A 24617-nucleotide genomic window follows, 5' to 3' on the forward strand; every position below is an offset into this window, starting at 1 on the left:
CGTGCATTGCTTTTCGCAAAATACGTAGGCCCGAGCGTATGAACTACTTACTGTCATTTCGCAAAATGCCAGTGCCGTCGCGTCGCGTCGTATAGTCATGGGGAAAGGCGAGTGGCGAGTAATAAAATGTAACTCGAACACAAAACTAACGCACTTGCACATGACAGTAACTCGTATGATGCGGTCACATGATGCGAGTAGCAGCACCACAACTGACTTGCCAAGTCGCACTAGCTAATCTATCCATAAAATATAATTCTACTAAATATATTCTACTAATATGGTATTGATTTTAATTAAATAATTCTATACCAACATTCAGTAAATCTACATACTAAAATGTATTTAAAATAACAAAGTTGGTTTTAGATCATAAGTTACAAACCAAAATCATGTTCATTGGTTATCCCAAAGCTCTGTGCCATAATATAAGTGTGATTTACGTTTTAACTTGATATTTCTTGAATTACAATTAAATATTATATTCCTGTTAGTGTGTGTTTATTCATTTGCCTTTCCCCTTTTGTGTATGAACTATGATTTATTATAAACAAACCATCTCCAATCTACTTACGAATTAATTTTAAATAACATTTAACCATGATTTAACCATAGATAATATTATATTTAACTATGACTTACTTTAAATATAATATGAAAATAATTTGGAAAATCCAAAAGTGCACGCCTCATAATTTTTTTTAAATAATTATTTATTAATTATTATTTTTGTTTATTTAATAACAATTAAACCACATCGAATCAGACCCTGAAAAATGAAAGGGTTCTATTCCTGAGCATACTCAAGCGTAAGAGAAAAAAAAAGACTCGATTAGTAAAGTATTTCGGTCGCTATCGTGTTAACAAGAAAATCCTCCGCACATACAGACACACGGACGTCCAAGACAGAACTTTTTTAAACTGTTTTTTAACTAGTTTAAATAACAAAAATGACATCAAAAATATCATGAATGTTAAAAATAGTGTTTTTTCTTAATATGTGTGTGTATGTATTATCTTACAAGTGCAATGTATGATACATAAAGACATTTTAAGTTTGAAAAATCAGATGTTTTGCGCGAAGTGACAGTAGTAGGTACCCACCTCAACGCTTCGCTTATGAGGCGTGCAATACAGTATTCTAGTATTGCCAATACTAGAATGATCTTGCCTCGACCATTATAAACTAATTTAAAAAGTGATTGGTACTTAAATTTAATCGTGTAATTAGGTTATTGAATATTGAGCCAAGAAACAAACAAAAAAAGGTTGTCGGTTGTGTCTGTCTGTGACGTAGTAGGTAGATGTCAAACGGATGGGCCGGATTCGATAAGGTTATTTTTTCCATTGGAAAGCTACCTTTGCTACAGTGGTTCTTTAATCGGTCGGTTTAAAAAATCGGTCTAAGATTTCCTTTGCTCTCAAGTACCTACATAATGGTATTCCAACCACAGTACATTTTTTACTTCTTCAATGTTATTAATTTATTTATAAGATCTCCTGACAAACGTTGTTCTTATTACGTCCGATTCTCAGTTCTACCTGTATATTGGTCCAATTCATGTCCAATTCCATGGTTCTACCAAATAGGCACACAAAGTTTCATGATAATTAGTCTAGTATGGTAACTAATGAGATGCGTCATTTTTTCGCATCTTACCCTTGGCGGCGAGTATGTTTTTCCTCGAACGACCCGTCGACCTGTGCTGGTGCTATTGAAGATGTTGTCCGGCAGGCTATGGAATATTTCATTCCATTTAAAGACGTATCCTCCGGAGGTAAAGAACAGCCATGGTATAATACCGAATGTAGACGAGCTGAACAACGGAAACACGAAGCTTATCGATTCTGGGCCGATGCTAGAGCACGTAAGGATCCTGACATTACAAGCAAAAAGAGAGAATTCAACAAAGCTGCTAAATCCTTCAAACAAATGCTTAAAAGAACTCGCATTGATCGGATTAGGCAAATTGGGGTCAAGCTTACTTCCTACCCTTCTGGGTCTAAAGCTTTTTGGTCCCTTGCAAAAGCGGTTGAAGCTAATTTCTGTAAGACGTCTTTACCACCACTACAGAAGTCAGAAACCTGACGGTGCACTCGCTCACACTGCAAAAGATAAAGCGGAACTCTTTGCAAATCTCTTTGCTAGTAATTCCCGTCTGGACCCTATTAATAAGGTACCACCTTCTCTACCTCACTGCGGTCAAAATATGCCTGAATTTCGCATTACTCAGAGAGAAGTTCTTAAAGCTCTCCAATGTCTAGACGTGAATAAGGCGAGTGGTCCGGACGGTATCCCAGCTGTGGTACTAAAATGTTGTGCTCCTGAACTTTCACCCATACTAACACGATTGTATCGTCTTTCATACCATACTGGTAAAGTTCCCAAGACCTGGAAAATAGCCAATGTCCAGCCAATACCCAAAAAAGGAAGCCGAAGCGACCCAGGTAACTACCGGCCTATCTCAATCACCTCTATTATCTGTAAGGTTATGGAGCGTATCTTAAACAACCGGCTTCTGAGGTATCTAGAAGGTAACGATCTCCTCAGCGATCATCAATACGGATTTCGACGTAACAGGTCTACTGGGGACCTTCTGGTTCACCTCACTCATACTTTTGGCTCTGCTATCGAGAAGCACGGGGAGGCAGTAGCCGTATCCCTCGACATTTCGAAAGCATTTGACAAGGTCTGGCACAGTGGCCTTATCAACAAACTTCCAGCATATGGGATCTGTCCTAGCCTGCGCAACTGGATCTCTGATTTCTTGGGTGAGCGTTCGCTTCGTGTTGTGATCGATGGTTGTGCGTCTGATCTACTACCCATTAACGCTGGAGTTCCTCAAGGATCAGTACTGTCTGCTACTTTATTTCTGCTTCATATAAATGATCTGTTAGGTCCGAGCATATATGGTTATGCTGATGACAGCACAGTTGTAGACAGTTACATTTCCGAAGCGCAGACGAGCAATAATAATGTTTTGGCGGCACAAAGAGAGGCTATGGTTGAACGGTTGAACCTTACTCTAAAATCAGTGGCCGAATGGGGCGATGCCAACTTGGTTAAGTTTAACTCTTCGAAAACACAGGCCTGCCTGTTTACAGCTAAACGCACCGATTTAAATTTAACACCTAGTTTTCAGGATGTGTCCTTGGAATTGTCCAATGAACTGGAGCTTCTAGGCCTAAAGCTCTCCTCTAACCTCAACTTCAAAACCTTCATTGAGTCCAAGGTGCAAGTTGCCGCCAAGAAGCTGGGAATTCTCTCCAAAGTGGCGCAATTCTTCACACCGGAACAGCTCCTTAACCTTTATAAAGCTCAAGTTCGGTCGGGTGTGGAGTATTGTTCTCACCTTTGGGCTGGTGCAGCAAAATACCAACTTAGCGCCTTGGACTCGATTGAAAAACGAGCGATAAGGCTTATCGGGAATGAGGCCCTCACGACCTCGAAATTGCACAGCTTGGAACATCGTCGAAAAGTGGCTAGTTTGGCAGTCTTATACAGGATCTATCATGGTGAATGTGCTGAAGAACTGCACAACCTGATACCTGCTTCTCCTTTTCACCACCGGTCGAGTCGACGCGGTGCTGGTCTCCACCCCTATGTCATCGACATTCCACCTATACGCACTAAGCGTTACGCTTCTTCCTTTCTCGTGCGTACCAGTAGGGAATGGAACAATCTTCCGGCCTGCGTGTTTCCTGATAATTACAATCTGGACTTATTCAAAAGAAAAGTGAATAGGCATCTATTAGGTCAGCATGCTCCATCCTAGACCATGCTTATCGCTTTCCATCAGGCGAAGCGATGGTCAAATGCTTGCCTAATCTCTAATAAAAAAAAAAAAAATAATAATATTGTAACGCGAGAATTTTAAAATACCTACAGAAAAAGCAGATTTTGTTCGTAGAGTTGCAGATTCTAGATAGAATTTTATGTCCACATCCCTAATAGAAATTGTCACAGATCTAGCACTAGTAGATTTGCAATGCTATGGTGAAACGAGATAGATAGCTACGCTTTCATTATGCGAGTGAAGGGGATGTAGATACGTTTTTTTTGTCCTTATCTGCGTGGCCACTTTTTAGATGGCCTACTGTCAAAACTGGGCCAAACAAACAAAGCAGATCTGATATTTAATTAGTTTTCTTGTGTCTACTGTTCTTTTTGGTGATAAATACATTTGGAAGTTAATTATAAAAGTGTTCTGAATGTCCTACGTGTACTGAGTGTTTATAATTATGGGTGGTTGCAGCGTATTAGGCTATAACAGCCGCACGGAAACAAACGCCGATGGAATTTCGTTTCATTCGTAAGTAAACAATTAAATATGGATACATAATATCAGAATCATTATAATTGACTGTTTCCTATCAACTGATCATTCTTATTGTTAATATTTCGTGGTAGTTTTAGGTTTTAAGTGTAAGATAACCTCAATCACAATGTTGCCTGCAAATGGGAAAAAAAGTCCACAAAATTGCAAAAAAATGTTTGTCCAATAGTTTTCCAACGTATTCTGGCATTCGTAAAATATGGATTGATGCTAGTCGGTAAAATTGGGTACCATCTAAAAAGCGAGAATATGTTCAAAGAATTTTAACGCAATTTTTTGTTTGCAAACCTAAATTATCTCTCCTTCAGTCAAATGCGATGCAATAATAAGCATGAATGTAATTAGTAATTACTTATCTACATTTTAAGAAGTTGATTTTAAATCACAATCAAATTCCATTGTTATACTAAAAACAGACGTTCGAACTTGGTGCGACCGGACCACCGTACTCGTGCGGTGCGATCGACTCGCCACACGACCGCACCGCACCTAGGGTTGCCAGTATTTGATTTAAGGGTTAACAGCATCAAAATGCGAGATTTAGTTATTTTTTACGGGAGACAATTAAAACAGCAATGTTAAATAGAGATTTATTTTTGGCATTTATATTTGCTGTTGGAAGAAACAGCTTTTAATAGCTCTTCATTTTCTAAAGCGAATGCATAAAAATCTTTGCAAGATAATTTAAAATTACATTTAATTAATTTGCAGCTTCGCCTTTACAGTTTCAATATTCAATCGGTTTCGGCTATCCGTCCAGGCATTGCCGCACAAAGAAAATATTCTTTGTTTAAAAATTACGATTAAATTTACGATTTTTAAAAAAACATTTAAAATATGTATTGGAATTTTCGCGGCCGACTGAGCTAAATAAATTCGTATAAAAAAAATAGATACACTAGATAATTTATTATGTTGCTAATATATGAAGTGATTAAAGGCGCAAATTATCCCTTTTTGAAATTTTCGATATTGTCGATAGAGGCGAAAGTATTGTAATTTTTACTGATTTTCGTTTTTATTTTTTTTATATTATATGCAGGCGTTAGTAGAAGCTCTGTTTAGTACCAAAAGAAACCTTGAACTGAGTTCTACATGTGACAAAAATACCACATTCTAGCCACGAAGTTATTACGAGATATAGATTTTCAAAGAATGTCAGGGTTGTCCCTAGTAAACAAAATTATATATATCATCTATCTATTACCAAGTTTTTGTTTATGTTTTAGTCGTTAGTTATAGTCGATATTTCAATATATTATTATAGGTAGGTACTTCATCTTTATATGTAATAAATTAACTGAACAAAAAAAAATATTTTACATTTATAAGACAATTCAATAATATCAAATTAATACAAATTAATCTCCTTTTTTGTGAATATTTCGAGCATTGATCATAGTAATCTCATTAAAAGTCAAACCGAATTCTTTAAAAATCTATTTCTCGTAATAAATTCGTGGTTAGAATGTTGTATTTTTTTCACATGTAGACCTCAGTCCAAGGCTTCTTTTGGTACAAGTACAAGTACAAGTTACAACCATTGAAAAGAAGAAAACGAAGAGAAAAGAATGGGCAAAATTATATTTAAAAGACAGGGATTCATTCAGACATATGCAGTCATATCACAAACCTTTGTAGAGTTCTAAAATTTATATTATTAACCATCGCCATTGATAACGATCGACCGACGTCCGTTTTGTTTGGCGGTAGAACTGTGACTAAAGCTGTAATAAGTATATGACTAAAGCGCTGTCCGGTGCGATCGCCCGTCCACACGCGCGAATTTGGTACGGTCCGCACCAAGTTCGGAAGAAAAAACCATCGAACTGACCGAGCCGTCAATAATAATATTGATGTTTTGCATTAAAACAAAACATGTATTATGTGTCGAATAAAACACACAGCGTTGGTGAAGAAAGCTGTCTATGAATCCTATATATCTCTATGAAAAAGGGTCACCTTACCGAATATCGATGGATCTTTCACCTCACTAGCAAGAGCGCGTCCCTAGTATGTCATCTGTCATCGCCAATTTGACATCACCTTTGAAGCGCTGTCATCTGCCTCTGCCGGCATAGCATCTTCATCAGCAAGCAGTAAACTGCAACGCTGTGTGTTTTATTCGACACATAATACATGTTTTGTTTTAATGCAAAACATCAATATTATGTGTCTTTCTAAAACACACAGCGTTGGTGAAGATGTGTTTGATATCTGCTGGTGAAGAAAGACATACAAACGCTATGTTGAAAATAAATTATCTTGTTAATATTGTAATACCTAAGAGTATTAACAACTTAAATTTCATTCCTTTCAGAATGTTAAATGAACCTCTTGTATTGTAAAATAAAGTTATATTTTAAATTCTAAAAACAATACAAGGGGGTTATGTAGCAACAACAAAAATAGTTTTTCTTTCATGTAAGAACTAACCATATATCCTCTAAATTTTAAATTATTTTCCTCAGATAATCATAAGCCAATACTAATGAACTAAGTCTTAGAACCTAAGAACTGATTAATTATTTCTCTGTATCTTTGAAACAAATCAAAGTTCAAATAATAAGATAAAAATAACCTTTTAAAAATTATAACTCAAAGGAAGATCAATGTCATCAAGGATAAACAATGGAGCCTCTAAGGCTAAATACTACAGTAAATAACATCTGTATATAAAATAACTATAATAACCAATGTTAACACAACTGTACCTTAAGCATTAAGCATGTTTGTTACACATTGATCATTACTTGGGTCTTAAATTAATTACAATTAATTAAATAATTAATTAAACAGTTTAAGGTTACCTTAAAGTAAACCAGACTCAGTGGCACTGGCTAAATTGACTGATTGACAGTAAAACTTTATAAAGGACTGTATGGTCCTTCCATTGCCTCAACAGGTTGGTGCCCTTACCACCTTTTTGAAGCCACTGCTGGACAGAGTTGCTACTGTCTTTAAGATCTAGAAGGACCTTATCTAGCCAGACATAAAGGTTTGTGTTGCAAGCTTAAAGGGTCCGCCCCTCTATAGATAAGAATCAATTATCTACTTTTAAGACTGAAAATCAGTCCTTTGTTACTTGAACCAACCTTTCCACATGGGTCACTGGGCATATTTATGTGTCTGGTTGTCCTTACAACCGACCCCTGATGGATAATATGTTGTTGTATCCATTTTATATCCAAATTCAGGTCAGGTTATAATCTTATTTTGCTGTGATAAAAAACTCTATTTTGAGATCTTCAGAAGTCATGTTCATGTCATGAGCTTCTCGGCCTGACCCCAGTAATAGCATAAGAGCTCCTGAGAGAATAGGGTCAGCTTGCTTATGATAGACCTAGGCTAATTAAAATTAATTAATTTAATTTAATTAGCTAAATAGAATCTCTGTGCACTAGATTACATGCATTCTTTTTGTTTTTTTTTTTTTATGAAAGTCACCTCCTGCTTGGAGGATCATATGTTGGCACTGTGGAGGGGCACCACTACCTAACTGCTCTTTCTCCTTTGCTCTACAATGGGCTTATTTCTCCCCCCCCCCCCTTTTCTGACTGAGCAGTTGGGGGGAAAGGCCATTCACCAATGGTCTGAGTGCTCCTGACTTCCGGGTCAATAACCATATATAACCATAATAGTCAATAACCATAAGCCATCTTTAGGCGCTTGACATCGAGTTGCGGAGAAATGCCCGTATATTATTATTATTTATTATATTAACCATAAGCCACCCTTGGGTGCTATGTATCTGCCCGGTCCCGGGGTGCGAGGTGCGCTAGTACACTTGGAGGATTATCCTTGGAAGTGAATATTCAGCCTAGGCGTCAGCTCTATCAACGACTGCAGATGTCGCAAAATTCGGAGCAGGCTTTGGCAAATATGCCTTGGCACTAAAGCACCTCTTTGGATAGCGGAATGGACCATATCAGGAGCCTCCAAAATATATTTCCTGTTGTACAAGGTAGGAGAAGCCACTCCGGTACAGGTAGATTTCTTGAGAGGCAATCTAAATCAAAAGCCATTTAGGCGTCCTGGAAGCGTGCCAAGAGCTATTCTCAACTTCTCAGCTAGGTACAGTTACTCAGTTGTGAGGGCTAAGAGAGTTAGCAACCTTTGTATGTGGGCGACCAAAGTCTGATTGGTTGCTTGGGCTACAGGATGTGCGCCCCTTTCAATCTACTCAGAAGCATTTTTATTGCGTACCTATGGTACACTACATATAAGTCAGAAATTCTAAGGCCAAGTCCCCTGCTTCCCTCTCCATTTCTCTGACAGGTAGGTACTGTTCAGATGTCCTACTCAGCCCGCATCCGCGGTATCTGTAGTTAGGAAGTGACAAACTTGTTCTTTTACAAAGACTATGACATTTCTGTGTATGTTGTCTTTTCCACAGCTCGTAAGTCTTGTATAGCATGTAGAGGGAAAGCCTTTCTCTCTTGGTCTGCTGTGCGCGAAACTCTAGAGAAATACCTGGAGGCGACAACTGTACAGTCCTCTCAGTGTTAGATGTCTAGAACTGTCTGCAGCTCTTATTTAGTGCAAGACATGGTCCTCTTAATGACCACACCACCACAGTATGCTCTATCTTTGAAGCTTTTGGGACTAGCAATAACACAGACATTTCTATACTTTCACACGTGAGGCACAAGTATCCAGGTTTACAATGTACATTTTGTAATTGATGTGCCAAACCTGCTTTCCCAAAATCTCTATGGTCTCCGGGACCTGTAAAGTTAATTGGAACAATCCTTGTAGACAAAAAGATCATTGTCTAACTAGAAGGCTGTGGCTCATTCTGTGGCTTTACTAAAATCTCCATGGTCTCCGAGACCTGTGAAGTTAAATTATTAGAATAATCCTGATAGTCTAACTAAATCAGAGGGCTGTGGCCCTTTTTGTGATTGGAGTGCCAATCAAGCCTTACCAATATCTCCATGGTCTTCGCGACCTGTAAAGTTGAATTGGAATAGTCCTGCCCATCAGGCTTTATCAAAACCTCCATGGTCTCCGCGACCTGTGAAATTAAATTGGATAAGTCATGGTAGACCCAAAAGATAATTGTCCAACTAAACCAGAAGGCAATGGACTTTATGTGGCTGTAGTGCCAATCAAGCTTTTTCAAAATCCTCACAGTCTACAAGACCTGTGAAGTTAATTTTGTAACGGTCTCAATAGACCAAACTTAATAGCTTAAATAAAATAGAAAGAGGGCACCTCTAGCTTGTAGGGTCTCCGCGACCATTTGAAATGGCTGCAATATGCAGGCAGAAAATAGGCCAATGATGCCTGATTGTACAAGCCAATCCTGGCCTTGGAAGAATCTCATTACTGTTACCAATGATGTCTAATTTTACAAGCCAATCCTGGCTTTGTAAAAATTTAATTACCATTATAACCTGTGATATGTATCGAAATTACCTGGTTAATACCTAGGTGTTTAGGTGTCTCAGATTGAATATCACCTGGCGGAGCCATCAGCTCTTATTGCCAGAAGCATATCTGAATCTAAGTATGGCATATATTTTTCTGTGTCTTTCTGGACACTCAGTTCTTTCAGCATAACCATACTAAGCTAATCATGGCTAAGGACGCCTTGTACATATTTTCAGTACATATTTTTGTAGAAGATACAAATAAAAAATACAAAGATTTTGGTTACTTTACTGTTGATATTATAAAAATTTTATCACGCCTGAGTGTTAATTTTAAGGCAAGCTCTTTCACTTAAGTAAGAAAGGAACTAGATAAACATCATTATCATCGGTAACATTATAAGCAAGAATGATATCAAATAAAATAAAATGATATTCAACTGTTCGGGGTACGGTAAATATGGGTCCTTGATGATGATAATGTATATCATATCTACTTCTCATAATATGCAATGTCTATTTCTTATGATTTTCCACTACTATTCAAATAAGTACCCATAGAACCAAGGCTTATTCTGGTATCAATTGACTATGAAAATAAGCTCTTTATGTTAAGAATTATTTACCGTAAGATAAATTAGGTAATCTCAACTTGCAATAATAAGTAGCTCCTACTGAATATTGTGTGAGACTGTTGCTCATATTATACACTCTATATCATATCCTTAGTAATGTAAAATCTATATGTGACATGTATCAATATTGAAATGATATTAAAACAGTTAAGTAATGTAAAATCTATATGTGACATGTATCAATATTGAAATAATATTATAATAGTTAATTAACAATTTCTTCTCTTTAGAATATTGTAATAGATTGGTTTTGTACCTGTCTAAAATCTAAGTAGTAGGTACTCACTTTTGTTTAGGTAGTTACAATTGAATGGTCAAAGTGATTGAGATACCTCACTACCTGCTGCTGGGGCTCGTTAGCCATAGGGGATCACGGTCGATTCCTTATACCTAAGTACCTTCTACCTAGGTAGAATAACGCTATCTCACAAGTCTGATTAAAAGCAATACTTGACACAGTAACCAATGTGTCTGCATGCATTGTATGCATTGTGTTTTATTATTAATTACCTACATCTAAATATTGATGTATTTGTGTCAAATAGGTACTGAAATGTATGCCACGTGTTGCATGGAATTCTATGCACGAGTCCGGACATGTCATGACAAGTCTGATTGTACTTACGGAATTTCTCGTCTCCCGGTCTCTTGGGCAGTGACGAACCATTGCTTTTCTCGTCCTCCGAGGACGAAAAAGAGTTCCCGCCACTATTATACATACCAAAGCACCGGTTTTCGAATTTTCTTCCGACAACGTGGTCTTTTGTGTTTCATATTGGAACTAATTCCGTTCCTAAACCAATTACTACTAAAATTTAACGCTTTATGTGTTTTATTAAGGTAAAAGTAACTTAATCTGATCACTTTTACTAGAGATAAATACTAATTATATTCTGCGCGATGTTATTGCGCACGAATTCATAAACGCTATGCCGGCAGAGGCAGATGACAGCGCTTCAAAGGTGATGTCAAATTGGCGATGACAGATGACATACTAGGGACGCGCTCTTGCTAGTGAGGTGAAAGATCCATCGATATTCGGTAAGGTGACCCTTTTTCATAGAGATATATAGGATTCATAGACAGCTTTCTTCACCAACGCTGTGTGTTTTAGAAAGACACATAATAATTATGTCCGGCGGACCACTGTACACATGATCGAATATGGTCCAGAGCGCACCAAGGTCACGGTGCGGTCCGTACCAAATTCGAACGTCTGTTTATACTTTTCGATTTCTGTTACGGGAGCCAGGAACAGATTTTATGACCAAGTTCCTCTCAAGCGGTAATTAGTAAAATGCATCAAAGTATAGTATTATGAAGTCTCGTGAACGTCAGCTGGAGCTCGGTTGGGGGGAAGAGCGGTTGTAGCCTCCCGTATCAGCTGACGGTTTTTCCACCAAGATACAGCCAGCTGACCTATATATTTATCCACAGTTACATATAAGCTATCATCAGGTAAATTGTTGTTTGAGAGGAAATCACGGAAAGTAAATTTTTCTTTAAATTTAACTTTCATGTTCGAGACACCAGCTGACGTATTGTACACCATGTTGTAAGTTGTAACCAGCAGATTTTTTTTTTCGTTGAGATATTGGGTTAGCTACAATTTTTTAGCTGAGAGGAAATGAATGAATGAATGTATTTTTTTTCCTACGTGCGTGGGAGGCTACAACCGCTCACCCCCCCAACCGAGCGCCAGCTGACGTTCACGAGGCTTTATAATACTATACTCTGAGGCGTCTGACGAATTATCTCTTGAGAGGAAATAATTAACCAAATTTGCACTTGGCTCCCGTACCATTCCCTATAACCCTAAGATAGATTATTTTCATATGCGTTTATTAAACTTTGTTACATATTAAATTGCTTTTTACATTAACTCTCTAGTAAAATAAAAGTAAAATATAAATCTAAGAATTTATATTTTTTTAGTTTGAATCTGTGCAGTCAGTATCGGCAACACAAAATGATGATCCAAATTCCAATACCATCAACGAGCTATTTATATAGAGGAGTTAAAAGGAATAGACAGAAATCAAATGATTAAAATGTGTCCCCAGGTGCTAAAACTCGAAAACTGGTTTGTACTAAAAAATACATCTTAATTAATAAAAATAACAAGTTATGTATTTGGTAATACATACTTAATAATGGATAAAAAATTATAACCGGAGTAAATTAAGCATTAATTCCATTTTATTTGCCATTAATTGTTAGCATTTCTCTTTAAAAAATGTTTTTATTTCTAAAAGCAGAGTTGTTTTGATGCCATAGTTTCAAATTTAATATATTGAAGTATTTTTATTTCTAATTATTTGCTATATATGTATATTAATGTTATACTTTGATACCAATATATTGGTATTAAAATAATTAATATAATGGCCTTGACACAAAAAATATTTTATATTCTAAAAATTTTTTCAGTTGCAGAAGCAAAAACAGATATCAGCTAATCGTCTTAAGAAATTGCTTGTTAAATGCTTATAAATATGGAAGAAACAGAAGTTCTCCGCAGCATCGAAAACGGAAATAAAGATTTTCTAAAACTCAACGAAACGATATTCAAGCCAATTACGCTTTTTTACTACTTTTCCTTATATCTACATAAGCGCAAAAGCGTACGTTTACGTACGAAAAACATTCGACATCGGGCTATGTAGATTTTGTACCTACTTGATTTTTATGTTCCAATACATATTTGTAATCGGCCCTTAGCACAGAAATTTATACATGTGTAAAATAACCTATGATAAGGTCTTCCCTTCTCGAATGTATATTATGTATATAAAAACTACAAAGGTAAATTTTCAATAAAAATACGTCCTCAAATTCACCTAATATTATTTATTTATTACACTGAATTGTATAGGTCTACCAGAATCTGATGGCATATTTATATTTAAAAAATACGAGATTTTCATGTGGCAACTTTAATTGACAACTATCAAATTGGTTGTCAAATTATTTGTGTTGATGATTAATTTTTAGGATATTGTCTTCAAAATCTTCGAAATGTCGATAAAACCGCTGCGATCACAAGTAAGAGGTGTTGTTTACAATGTGTATAGAAAAATATTCGATGAAGAAGGGTCAAACACATCACAATTTTCAATTTTAAAGCACGTGAAAGATTTTATTGCTAAGTCGGACTTACCCGGGCTAAACTGTACATTATAGGGCGTGGAGTTGAGAGTCGTAATTTTTTTTGTGGTTAGCTATTGTCCTATGGAACCTAAATCTGAAATTTCACAGCGCGAAAACTTTTTGTTTTTGAGTCACGAATTTTTGAAAATCGGAAAATTTTACTCCATTTTATCTTAGAAATGCGAACTTACTGTTATGACAGTGTCAAATTGACCTACAGCGATTGTCAAACGCGTTTCATTTCAGGTAAAACATTTCTATCTAACAAAAAAAATATTATAATTTAAATTTTATTTATGAAATTTGTATATTTTTTAACAACAACATTAAAAATAATTATTATTAAGTATAGTTTTTGTAAAATAGATTAAATAAAATAAAATTATTAATATTCGCAATTTATAATTTAACAAATATATTAATCGAAGTGTCTAGTCGTCCGCTAAACGGATGAATAAAATAAATTAGTCGTCCGATTACCGGATGAATAAAATAATTTAATCGTCCGATTATTCGGATTACTAGATAACCTTTTAACACTAAAGCTAGTTGGGTTGGACTAAAGCAAAGGGGGCGCAGGACTTTTGATGGAGTTGGTGTCATTAACACCTATTTATTATTGTTTTATCGTAAAGATAACGCTAATATAAGCATGTTTTATAGGAACAACTTTTCTCTAAAATCAAAAATGGCGGAGATATTCACCCTCAATTCGTTAGGTTAGGTTTAGGTTAGGTTAGGTTTAGGTTAGGTTAGCCTTTAGGTTAGGTTAGGTTAGGTTTCTTAAAAAAAAACTACACAGAAATAGGAGCCCCGCGAAGCGGGGCTCCGTCGACGCGCAAAAAAAAATCAAGTTAGGTTAGGTTAGCCGTTAGGTTAGGTTAGGTTAGGTTTCTTAAAAAAAAAAAACTACACAGAAATAGGAGCCCCGCGAAGCGGGGCTCCGTCGACGCGCAAAAAAAATCTAGTTTAGGTTAGGTTAGCCGTTAGGTTAGGTTAGGTTAGGTTTCTTTAAAAAAAAAACTACACAGAAATAGGAGCCCCGCGAAGCGGGGCTCCGCCGACGCGCAAAAAAAAATCAAATACCTACGTGTGCCCTCCTCCCCCCACAAAAAACCTATAATACGTGCGGCAGTTCAGTGCCGCGGCAGCGGCCGGCGAGTGCCAGAAGCGACTTTAGGGCGATTCCCACTCAAACAAAAAAAAAAAACTACAGGTCATACTAATGTCTATTACATTAAATCTGTCATATTTCAAATCAAAGAGCTAATGCAATATTACTAGTATTGAAAGCTATTATTGTAAAGTAATAATTAATATTAATTGCTTCAGATCAATGTGGAACTGGAAAAAAATACCTAAAGCAAAGGGGGCGCAGGACTTAGAAAATTTTTGATGGAGTTGGTATCATTATAACACCTATTTATTATTGTTTTATCGTAAAGATTACGCTAATAAAAGCATGTTTTGTTGGGGCAACTTTTCTCTAAACTTGATAATTACCAAGATACATGACGGATTGTAAAATGTAAATTTTTTCAATGATGGAATATTATGTATTCAATATTAAGCTGCGAAAGTCCGAATCTAGCTAAAAAACGTTACGCTAAAATAAGCATTGCATTATCATAAGACTTGCCACAGAACCGAAGCTGTCAACCCCGAATTCCACGTGGTCTTGTCTGCCCTACCCCTAGAGTGTATGTAAAAAGCCGGAGGCGCGGAGGGAGAGCAGCCCTTGCCCGCCGTGACAAAGCTCGGGAGCCGTGCGGAGCGGAGCGGCTGAGGCTGGTCGCCGAAGGCGACCAATAAGCTGAAGCTGCGAAGTGGAGTACGGGCGACCGTGCTTTGTCACGCAAGGGCGGAAGGGCTGCACTTCCCGTAGCGCCGGAGCTAAGGCAGTGTCTGAGACAATATAAAAAAGACATGAGGAGATAGGGAAAGGGTTAGGTTAGGTTTTATCATCAATCTTTGAGGGCGAATATCTCGGCCATTTTATATTTTAGAGAAAAAGTTTTTTTTATAAAACATGCTTATTTTAGCGTTTTGAATAAAAATTATGTATTTTATGATTCCTATACAATTTTCACTTTAGATCAAAAATTTTCTAAGTCCTTACTTTGCGCCCCCTTTGCTTTAGGCGGACCAAAACTTAATTTGTAAATATCTCGAAAACTATTAATTTTCGCGCCCCCCCCTTTACAGGGGAAGTTCCTAGTACCCACCCCCCCTCTCTCCACCCCCCACTACCCCCAAATTCCACGCCCTATAATGTACAGTTTTACCCTTACCCGTTTTGATACTTTAATTTAAAAATGTTATAAATAGGTAACTATAATATTGTTTGTTGATTAAAATATAATTTTATGAAAACTTATTACAGGAGTTTCCAATTCGGCTATTTGTCAAGTCCAAGATGTACAAGTCAATTTTATAATGTGTTAATACTTACGAAAATAAACATGATTTTATTTTTTTATTGTTTTATTTTATAAAAAATTATAAACAATCGTTAATTTATATAGTAAATAAGTTTTGATCTGCATTATCATTACATCCATATTTTCACATGCCATAATTATATATATTCAAATAGAGGTATGTGTAAATACATAATATTATTATGTATTACCTTTAGAAAAGTAATATGTATATTATACATGTAATAAGTACCTACATAATAATACGTGGATATCTCATTATTAATTAATACAGTATTATCCACTTGTGTAATGTGACTAATGATATTGAGGACAAAATAAAAAATACGCAGTATCAAGATCGTTCAGTCCATTTTCCCTAGGGTTGCACACTCTAAATTTTGATTTCCCTAATTGCCATCAGATTCTGGTTTACCTATAATAAATAATTAATGTTAGAGTGAATTTGAGGACGTATTTTTAATGAAAATTTTCCCTAAAATGTAGGAATGTTTATAAAATGGCAACACTCGAAGATAGAGCGAAATGCACTGAGGTGGCCACGCATGTTCGGAATCTAGTAGTGCTAGATCTGTATATGTGTCTCAGTCAAGAAGCTTATACCTATCTTATACACTGGAGATTGCACTATGACCATTAACTTGTCACAAGAAAATATAACCTTGAATGACGTCAGTGTTGTTTTTTGTCTCTTTCTGTGGGTGACCACACTGGTTTGTATATTCAGGATTTTTCGAAATAGAAAAACTAAAAATCATGGTCTATAAATAATAACGACATATATTTTTAACAGTATTTATATTATAATATTACTGGTCATACTTTATAGGTACATACAATTTTAGTTGGTATAGAATGATAGTTTAAAATAACTTTTGGCTACAAAGCTTGGATATGAACCAATATATAGCATTAACATCCTTTGTAAATAGAGGAAAGTTGTGTTTTGCATCAGATGCTGTTAACCAAATTGTAAGCTACTCAGATCTTCTTTTTAAACGCGTTGCTTCGACGGGTCAATTTCAAGCCAAAATCATCAAAGAATAACTGTTTATAGCAGCCTTGCACAAATTTCAGCTAACTTTACAAAGTTTATTTTTCAAAAGGTATTTTTTTCTGGGTCGTAAATCGTAATCCTCAGTAATTTTACCCTTGATGGGCACATATATTTCTTTGTAAATATTTTACTTTTTGGAAAGCTGAAATACTTAAAACCAAAAAATATGAGGTAAGTTAAAAAAGTATAAATTTCAATGTAAAAACGAACAATCTTATAAATACATGTGAGTGCAATACCGATGTCGTGTGTTGTTTCATTATATACTAGTAACATTCTTGAAAAGTTCTTGGTGTTCTAAATTTCATCATAATATTGTTATTACAATATATTCTCTTCGCTATCCATAAATAGTTCGGGATCCATCGCCCATTTTTGCAAGTGATTACTATCAAGCTAATTTTCCGTGAGTAGCTTTATTTTGATGAGACGACCAATAATTTCATGTACGAATCTCTCGATTGTGGTAGCTAACAGAGGTAACTATATTATATATATAAATAATAATTACAACGTAAACGTACTAATAAGATATGTAATAATAAGGCCACATATCTATGCATTTTATGTTAAAACTAAACTAAACTAATATTTTATTATTTATTGGTTTCTATCTTACAATTTGGTTGTCTTTATGTTTAAATTATGGGTGTATTCCGTTATGCACTGCGACCACTGTAAGGTGTGACGTCAATTCAGTATACTGTGAAGCCGTTCCTTTATAGCCAGTTATACTGGTTACGATTTAAAACGGAACGCAAATTTATTTATTTATTCCAAAAATATTTTAATTAATATTAATTGTAAATTGAATTTATAATATAATAAAAGTAAGTACTTTTTCATAAAAAAGAATAAAAATGAACTTTCAGCTCGTATTGAACATTTTCAACACAGTCTAATAAAGTTAATTTTTGCAATTCTTCCATTGTTTTATTTATTAATCCAAACTCATTACAGAACTTTAAAATTTTCTGATTATACTGTAGCTTTGTATAAGACGTTAGGCACTCGAGTGGTTTTGACTGATCATATTACTTGCTCTGTGGACTGATCACGTGATCAAAGTACTGCGAGTACCTTACCTCGAAAACGCCAGTGCTCACAGTAGAATATGGCGGCGATTAATGACGTCATAAATTTCCCTAGGGTACTGCGGCAGTATACTGGCAGTCCTTAACGGAACGAATTTTTCTACAGTGATAGCACTGTGCAGTGGTTGCAGTGCATAACGGAAGACACCCTATATAACATAATAGAGGAGTTTTTCTATATCGGATATATTTTAAAGAGTATTTCTATCGATTATTATAATCTATCGACCCATCATTGAATAATTCTGTGCAGACATCACTAAGTGGGCGGGGCCTGTCCATGAAGTACAATAATTATTTGTATGACATTTTAACATAGACAATACAATCCTTCATAGGCGTGAAGCTGTCAAAAAGCAAATTATATATTGGACAGAGTAAAGGATAAAATTTTTTGATTTGATGGTTCTCAACAATATGTAGGACAATATGTCTGTTTAGTATAAATATTCAGTGAAATATAATGGTTTCATGGTGGTTAATAATAATATAATTAAAATTACTTTATCCACAGTTGAGACGCAGTAACAAGAATGTGGTAAATAAAAAGGTATAGCACTTTTCAAAAGGTTTTTTTTTCTGGACCGTAATCCTCAGGCTTAAAATGCAAACTGCATATTCTGGCATGTTGATAAATTTTACCGTTGATAGGTACTATGGACAGCCATTTATTTCTTTTTATTTCATTTTTTGGAAAGCTGAAATAAGTAAAACAAAAAAAAATTGGTAAGTTAAAAGAACTATTAATTTCTATGTTAAAGAAGAACAAACATAAAACCACATGTGAGTGCAATATCGATGTCGTGCGTTGTTTCATTACTAGTATAAAAATCTTTGAAATGGTGTTCTAAATGTTTATCATAATTTTGTTAACTATTACAATATTTTCTCTTCGCTATCCGTAAAAACTCGTCATCATGGTTACCTTACTTGTTAAATTGGTTTATGGAAAAATGATGAAATTATTAGGAAATGAAGATAGATAGAAGATATTTAGCATGATTGATTACTAAAATGATGATAAAATTTACGATTTTTGCCATGAAAATGGTAAAAATATTGTAAATAGCGTAAATATACACTTGCCTGTGAAATTTTATGCCAGAATTTGGTGTCCAAAAACTTCTGCAATTTTTCATAATGCAATACATTATTTATATTCGGAAAATATTTATTAAATACGCAACAATATTAACTTAAATATTCGAAGCGACGCAATTTTTTTGACACTTATGCCAAAGTGAGAGTTGCTACACTTTTATTATGGTAACTACCCATAATCAGGGAGTATCGCTTTTTAATAATTGGTTCAGATACTTATTTTATTTAGCATAAATAATATAGGTAAACCAGAATCTGATGGCAATTAAGGAAATCAAAATTTTGAGTGTGCAACCCTAGGGAAAATGGACTGAACGATCTTGATACTGCTTATTTTTCATTTTGTCCTCAATATCATTAGTCACAGTACATAAGTGGAATATACTGTACTTAATAATGAGATATCCACTTAATATTATGTAGGTACATACTTACATGTATAATTGTATACATATTACTTTTATATAGGTAATACTATGCGTGCCAACTAAGAATAGGACCGCGCTTGCTGCCAACTTCACACGAAAACTATCAAATTAGTACTGCCAGCAAAAAAATGTGCGAAAAAGAATTTTCATATAATTATTTTTTATTGTTCATGATTATATTTAATTATTGTATAATCATTATATTCATTAAAAAATACTATTTATTGAATTTCACTGATGGATTTTGGATAAATTAATTATACAGGTATGGAAACAGTATTCATAAAAAGTTAACATTTTCATAGTTAATGCGGAGATAGCAGTGACAGCGACAGCAACGAGTATAAGTATTCTTTGGACAGCAATGAAGATTCAGAATACGACGACGATGACGCTGTGTTAAGTGGTGTAGAGGAAATATTATCCGATTGATAAAAACTGAAATAATATATATGTTTTTTTATATACGTGCTTTTATTTTCAAATCCTACTCATTCATAATAAATTTGGCGTGAAATGTATTAGAAATACCAACAAAGCGTACATTAAATATTTAAACTGAATATAATTTCTTTATTGATTTTTTTGCACACCATACGCTTTGGTAATGAAGTTAGCGCGTATTACTGAACAATATGGCGTCTTGACAGTCCTATTCTTATTTGGCACGCATAGTACATATTATTATTTACACTGTATACCTATATTTGTATATTCATTACCATTATGCCATGTGAAAATATGGATGTAATGATAATACAGATCAAAACTAGATTGCATATAATTTTCTATAAAATAAAATAAAAATAAAATAAAACTATGTTTATTTTCATAAGTAATAACAGATACACACATTATAAAATTGACTTGGACAGCTTGGACTTGACGAATAGCCGTATTGGAAACTCCTGTAATAAGTTTTTATAAAATTATATTGTAAACAACAAACAATATTATAGTTACCTACATATAATATTTTTAATTTAAAGTATCAAAACGGGTAAGTCCAATTTACCAATAAAATATTCAAAATTGAAAATTGTGATGTGTTTGACCCTTCTTCATCGAATGTTTTTCTATACACATTATAAAAAATACCTCTTGCTTGTGATCGCAGCGGCTTTTACGACATTTTCGAAGATTTTTTTAGACAAAATCCTAAAAATTATTCATCAATTGCAAAGAAGACAGATAATTTGACAACCAATTGATAGTTGTCAAATAAAGTTGCCACATGAAAATCTTTTATTTCTTAAATATAAATATGCCATCAGATTCTGGTAGACCTATAATTGTCTCATCCAACAATGCTTCTGAATGACGTTGTTGGCAATTTATATACAAACTCATGTACAAAAACTAACCTTTTGCACAGAATATTACAGCATACATAGTAGCCTTGGGATAACTTCGTATTAACAGTGGCAATACCAAGTTAGGTGTGAAAGTGATAAAACACAACAACTGAGCAATATTTTCTTGTTACACGTCAAATGTTCATACTGAAATCTCCAGTGTATAAGATATAAGCTTCTTGGTCTCAGTCACAAGTTAACATTGGTGTCGTGTTCGTGTCGCTATCTCTGTCTTGAGTACGGGCGGTTACAAAAGTTTTCGTTGATCGTTGTTATTTGTTATTATTATATTGTTAAGTGTTTAGTTTTAAATTTGGTCGTGATACTCGCGAACAAAGATGCCACCAAAGCATAATAATATGGTTTTAAATCGCCAGGCGAGAAAAATAATATTTGCTTTAACGCAGTATTTTAAAAAAGAAATATAATACACCTATTCACTCACCTTTCGATATATATATGAGTGAATCCTGAATTCATTAGGTTATTTTTATAGCTTTATGTCTCATAGCGGTTTGATATTTATTTTATTTGTACTTGGTCTCTGTTTAAGGAAATTTTTATTCGAACTTCAGTTAAAAAAAATGATTGCCTATAACACTTTTTTTTACGAGTGTACATGCGCGAAAGTTCGCAGAGGCTATGTTCAGGCCCGCCAAGTTACGTTGGTCGTACTGTACGTCAAGATGGACCGTGAAGACGTTTTACCTAGGTACTCTGTGCGTTCGGCATAATCACACTCTCACCTTGAACCATGGACGAATATATGCCTTGAACATAATATTTAACATGGAATGTAACAGTAAAAACTTAGTACAACGAGGTAATACCCTTCAAGTTGAAATAGGTGTCAACAATAAAAATGGTAATGGTACTGGTACATATAATTTCGAAAGTCCTAAGTACATTATCAGTGGCCTTGGTGTCTTCCAATTAAAATTAGTATGTTATAGAGAAATAATGAATGGCTGCTTGATTGAATACAAAAATTTGATTTTCATAAAATTCGTAAAACGGCGAGAAGAGGATAATTTTAAATACAATATCAAATTCACCAGCAGTGCATTGGAAATTATTAACAAAAAATTTATAAGCGACGATGGAAATTGGCATTTAATTCATGAAAACAAGAAAGTTAGTTCATATACCATTGATGTTTCAATTGTAATGGACATTCTACCGCCTGCTAGTGCCTTTGCATCTCTGCATAAGGACAGGGATTTGATTGATTTTGAGTTAAGAGGTGAAGATGGATCAGTACACATGCATAAAGCTGTACTTGCCGCTTCCAGTCCAGTTTTACATAGGATGTTAGGTGGCACTTGGAAGGAGAGCACTGAAGGCCTTGTAGATGTGCCCGGCATGTCCAAAACCACACTGGAGGCTTTTAAAGACTATTTATATTTGCATTCTTTACCTGACACTGGTTTGGAACATTTGCTCCTTCTTGCTTCTTATTATATGATGCCAGATTTAGAAGAAATATGTGTGCATAGGCTGGTGAACTGTCTAACAGCTGAAAATGCATATGATTGGCTAGAGTTTGCTACAAAACATAAGGTGACAAGATTTTTTATTGCAATACTGGAGTCTGTTCAGAATGGGGAGGTCAGTGTTGAAGATATGAGGAAACATTTTATAAATGAGGTTAAAAATAAAATAGTATAGGTCTCATTTTATTTCATTCATGAAGATAACACATATTATGTATGTTTTTTGTTTAATTGTTATAGTTATTGCAGTAGAATAATATATTTTCATGTAAGAATAAATTCATAAATAACTCATTTTTGTACCATGGACCCTAACTTTAAACGTCTTATGTATTTAATGTATGTGTGAAGTGGAAAGAAAAGTGTGAGCATTTTTTTTAATTGTATCACAATGATATAACACAATAAATATAATTTAAATTGGTTATGATTGAATTTTGATTACATTTCCATTAATAGTAATAAAAGACTAGTTCCATCAAAATCAAAGTTCAGTCTTGTTTAACATACAGATAAATGGAATCTATAGGTAGTCATTGAGCTACTATTACTACTTACATACTATAATTAACAAAGTTTATGTAAGGGAGTTTAATTTTATTTCATACATATTATTAATAATGTGTTAAAAAGCTCTCTTCTATTTTTTATAGTTAGGAACTACATATTTGTATTAAACTGAAAATTTATTATACATTCATTTGTCTCACTATAGAATGATTTTAATAATTAACTTTTTTTTTGAAGTGTTTGATAGAAAATGAAAATTAATTTTGTTTATTGTGGGCGTTCGCTGCGTTAAGCGGGCGCACGCGACAGGTACCCGCCTCGCGGGTATTTTTTGAAAGGTACGAATGTACCTAACGTTGGAGCAGCGCTGCGTTTGAGAATAGAGCAAAATTAATAATCTTCTAAGATGATACGTATAATATTCAAGGCCAAATCTAAAAAATAAAATACATGTTTATCAAACTAGATGAAATTTTCGAGAATTCTGTTTGATCAAAAACATAAAATATTTAAATTGACTCAATAAAAAAAATAAATCACGAAGTTACCTCTAATTTTCACACTTAGGTACGTTTTCTACTTGACATGGTAATGGGTACCTATTATGATTTTTTTTCATAAACGAAAATACTAGCTGTGCTCCGCGGTTTTACCCACAGTGCTCCGCCCATGTCTCAGCGAGATAATATATAGCCTATAGCCTTCCTTCAAATCAGACCAGTAGTTCCCGCGTTTAGCGCGTTCAAACAAACTCTTCAGGTTTATAATATACTAGCTTACCGCCCGCGGCTTCGCCCGCTTTGTCTAAAACCTAATAAATTATATACTAAAACCTTCCTCTTGAATCACTCTATCTATTAAAAAAAACCGCATCACACTCAAACTCAAACTCAAACATTTATTTATTCAATTAGACTTCTTATAGAAGCACTTTTGAAACGTCATTACATATTTTAAAATTTACCACCGATTCGGAAAGCAGTATCTACGGAGAAGAACCGGCAAGAAACTCCATAGTTGCTCTTTTAAATCATGTCAGTTTTACAATTTTACAAAATACATATGTAACATCATATATTATAATAATATGCCAAAGAACTGTCCTGTGGTTTTTACGCGACAACCCTCCATGGGTTTTTATCGTCCATATATTCCTGAATACTGTAGTACGCTCTCTGAACTAGTACATTTTTTATATAAGTTTTAAATTTAGAACTAAACTCTTTAATATTATGAGGAATTCTATTGTAAAAGCGTATACCTACATAAGCGTATACCCATAAATGAATTTTTAACTTTAGCTAATCGGAAAAATGGCATTTCAATTCTATTTCTGTTCCTTGTGCCATAACAGTGTCTATCTCCTACTCTTGTGTGTAGTCGGCGTTTTTGTGTACATGCAAAATATTATTAAATATATACTGTGATGGTACAGTAAGGATACTGCAACGTAGTGATTGTTAAATAAAAGGTCCGAGAAAATATGATGAGCGGTTTTATTGAACAACGAACAATGAATAATAATGGCGCAATCGTACAAGTGTCAAAGAATCAAAGTGACAACAGATAATATATGAAATGAAAACTATTTATTATCTATGTTTATACTTCACATCTCCCTTTCTTTGTAAACAAACTAAA

At 34.6% G+C, this 24617-nt stretch overlaps 2 protein-coding genes and 1 long non-coding RNA gene across 3 annotated transcripts in view; all 3 read left to right on the forward strand.

Annotated features, from left to right (window-relative positions):
* The window catches only part of LOC149479876 (uncharacterized), a 55945-nt gene that overhangs the window by 12179 nt on the left and 19149 nt on the right, over window positions 1-24617 (forward strand). The gene's annotated exons all lie outside the window — the stretch shown is intronic.
* LOC149479877 (uncharacterized) lies at window positions 3969-12924 on the forward strand. Its single transcript, XR_016317153.1, has 3 exons — window positions 3969-4313; window positions 12283-12430; window positions 12778-12924. It is a non-coding gene; the product is annotated as an uncharacterized LOC149479877 (long non-coding RNA).
* LOC149479878 (ring canal kelch protein-like) lies at window positions 21749-22756 on the forward strand. The gene has a single exon (XM_089707347.1). The coding sequence runs from the start codon at window positions 21763-21765 to the stop codon at window positions 22639-22641; it is 879 nt and encodes a 292-aa protein (XP_089563473.1). The 5' UTR covers window positions 21749-21762; the 3' UTR covers window positions 22642-22756.

The sequence above is a fragment of the Colias philodice genome, chromosome 19 (genome assembly GCF_061535455.1).
Source record: "Colias philodice isolate Cphi_HAF_F1 chromosome 19, ilColPhil1 Martin Lab GWU primary, whole genome shotgun sequence".
Lineage (NCBI taxonomy): Eukaryota > Metazoa > Arthropoda > Insecta > Lepidoptera > Pieridae > Colias > Colias philodice.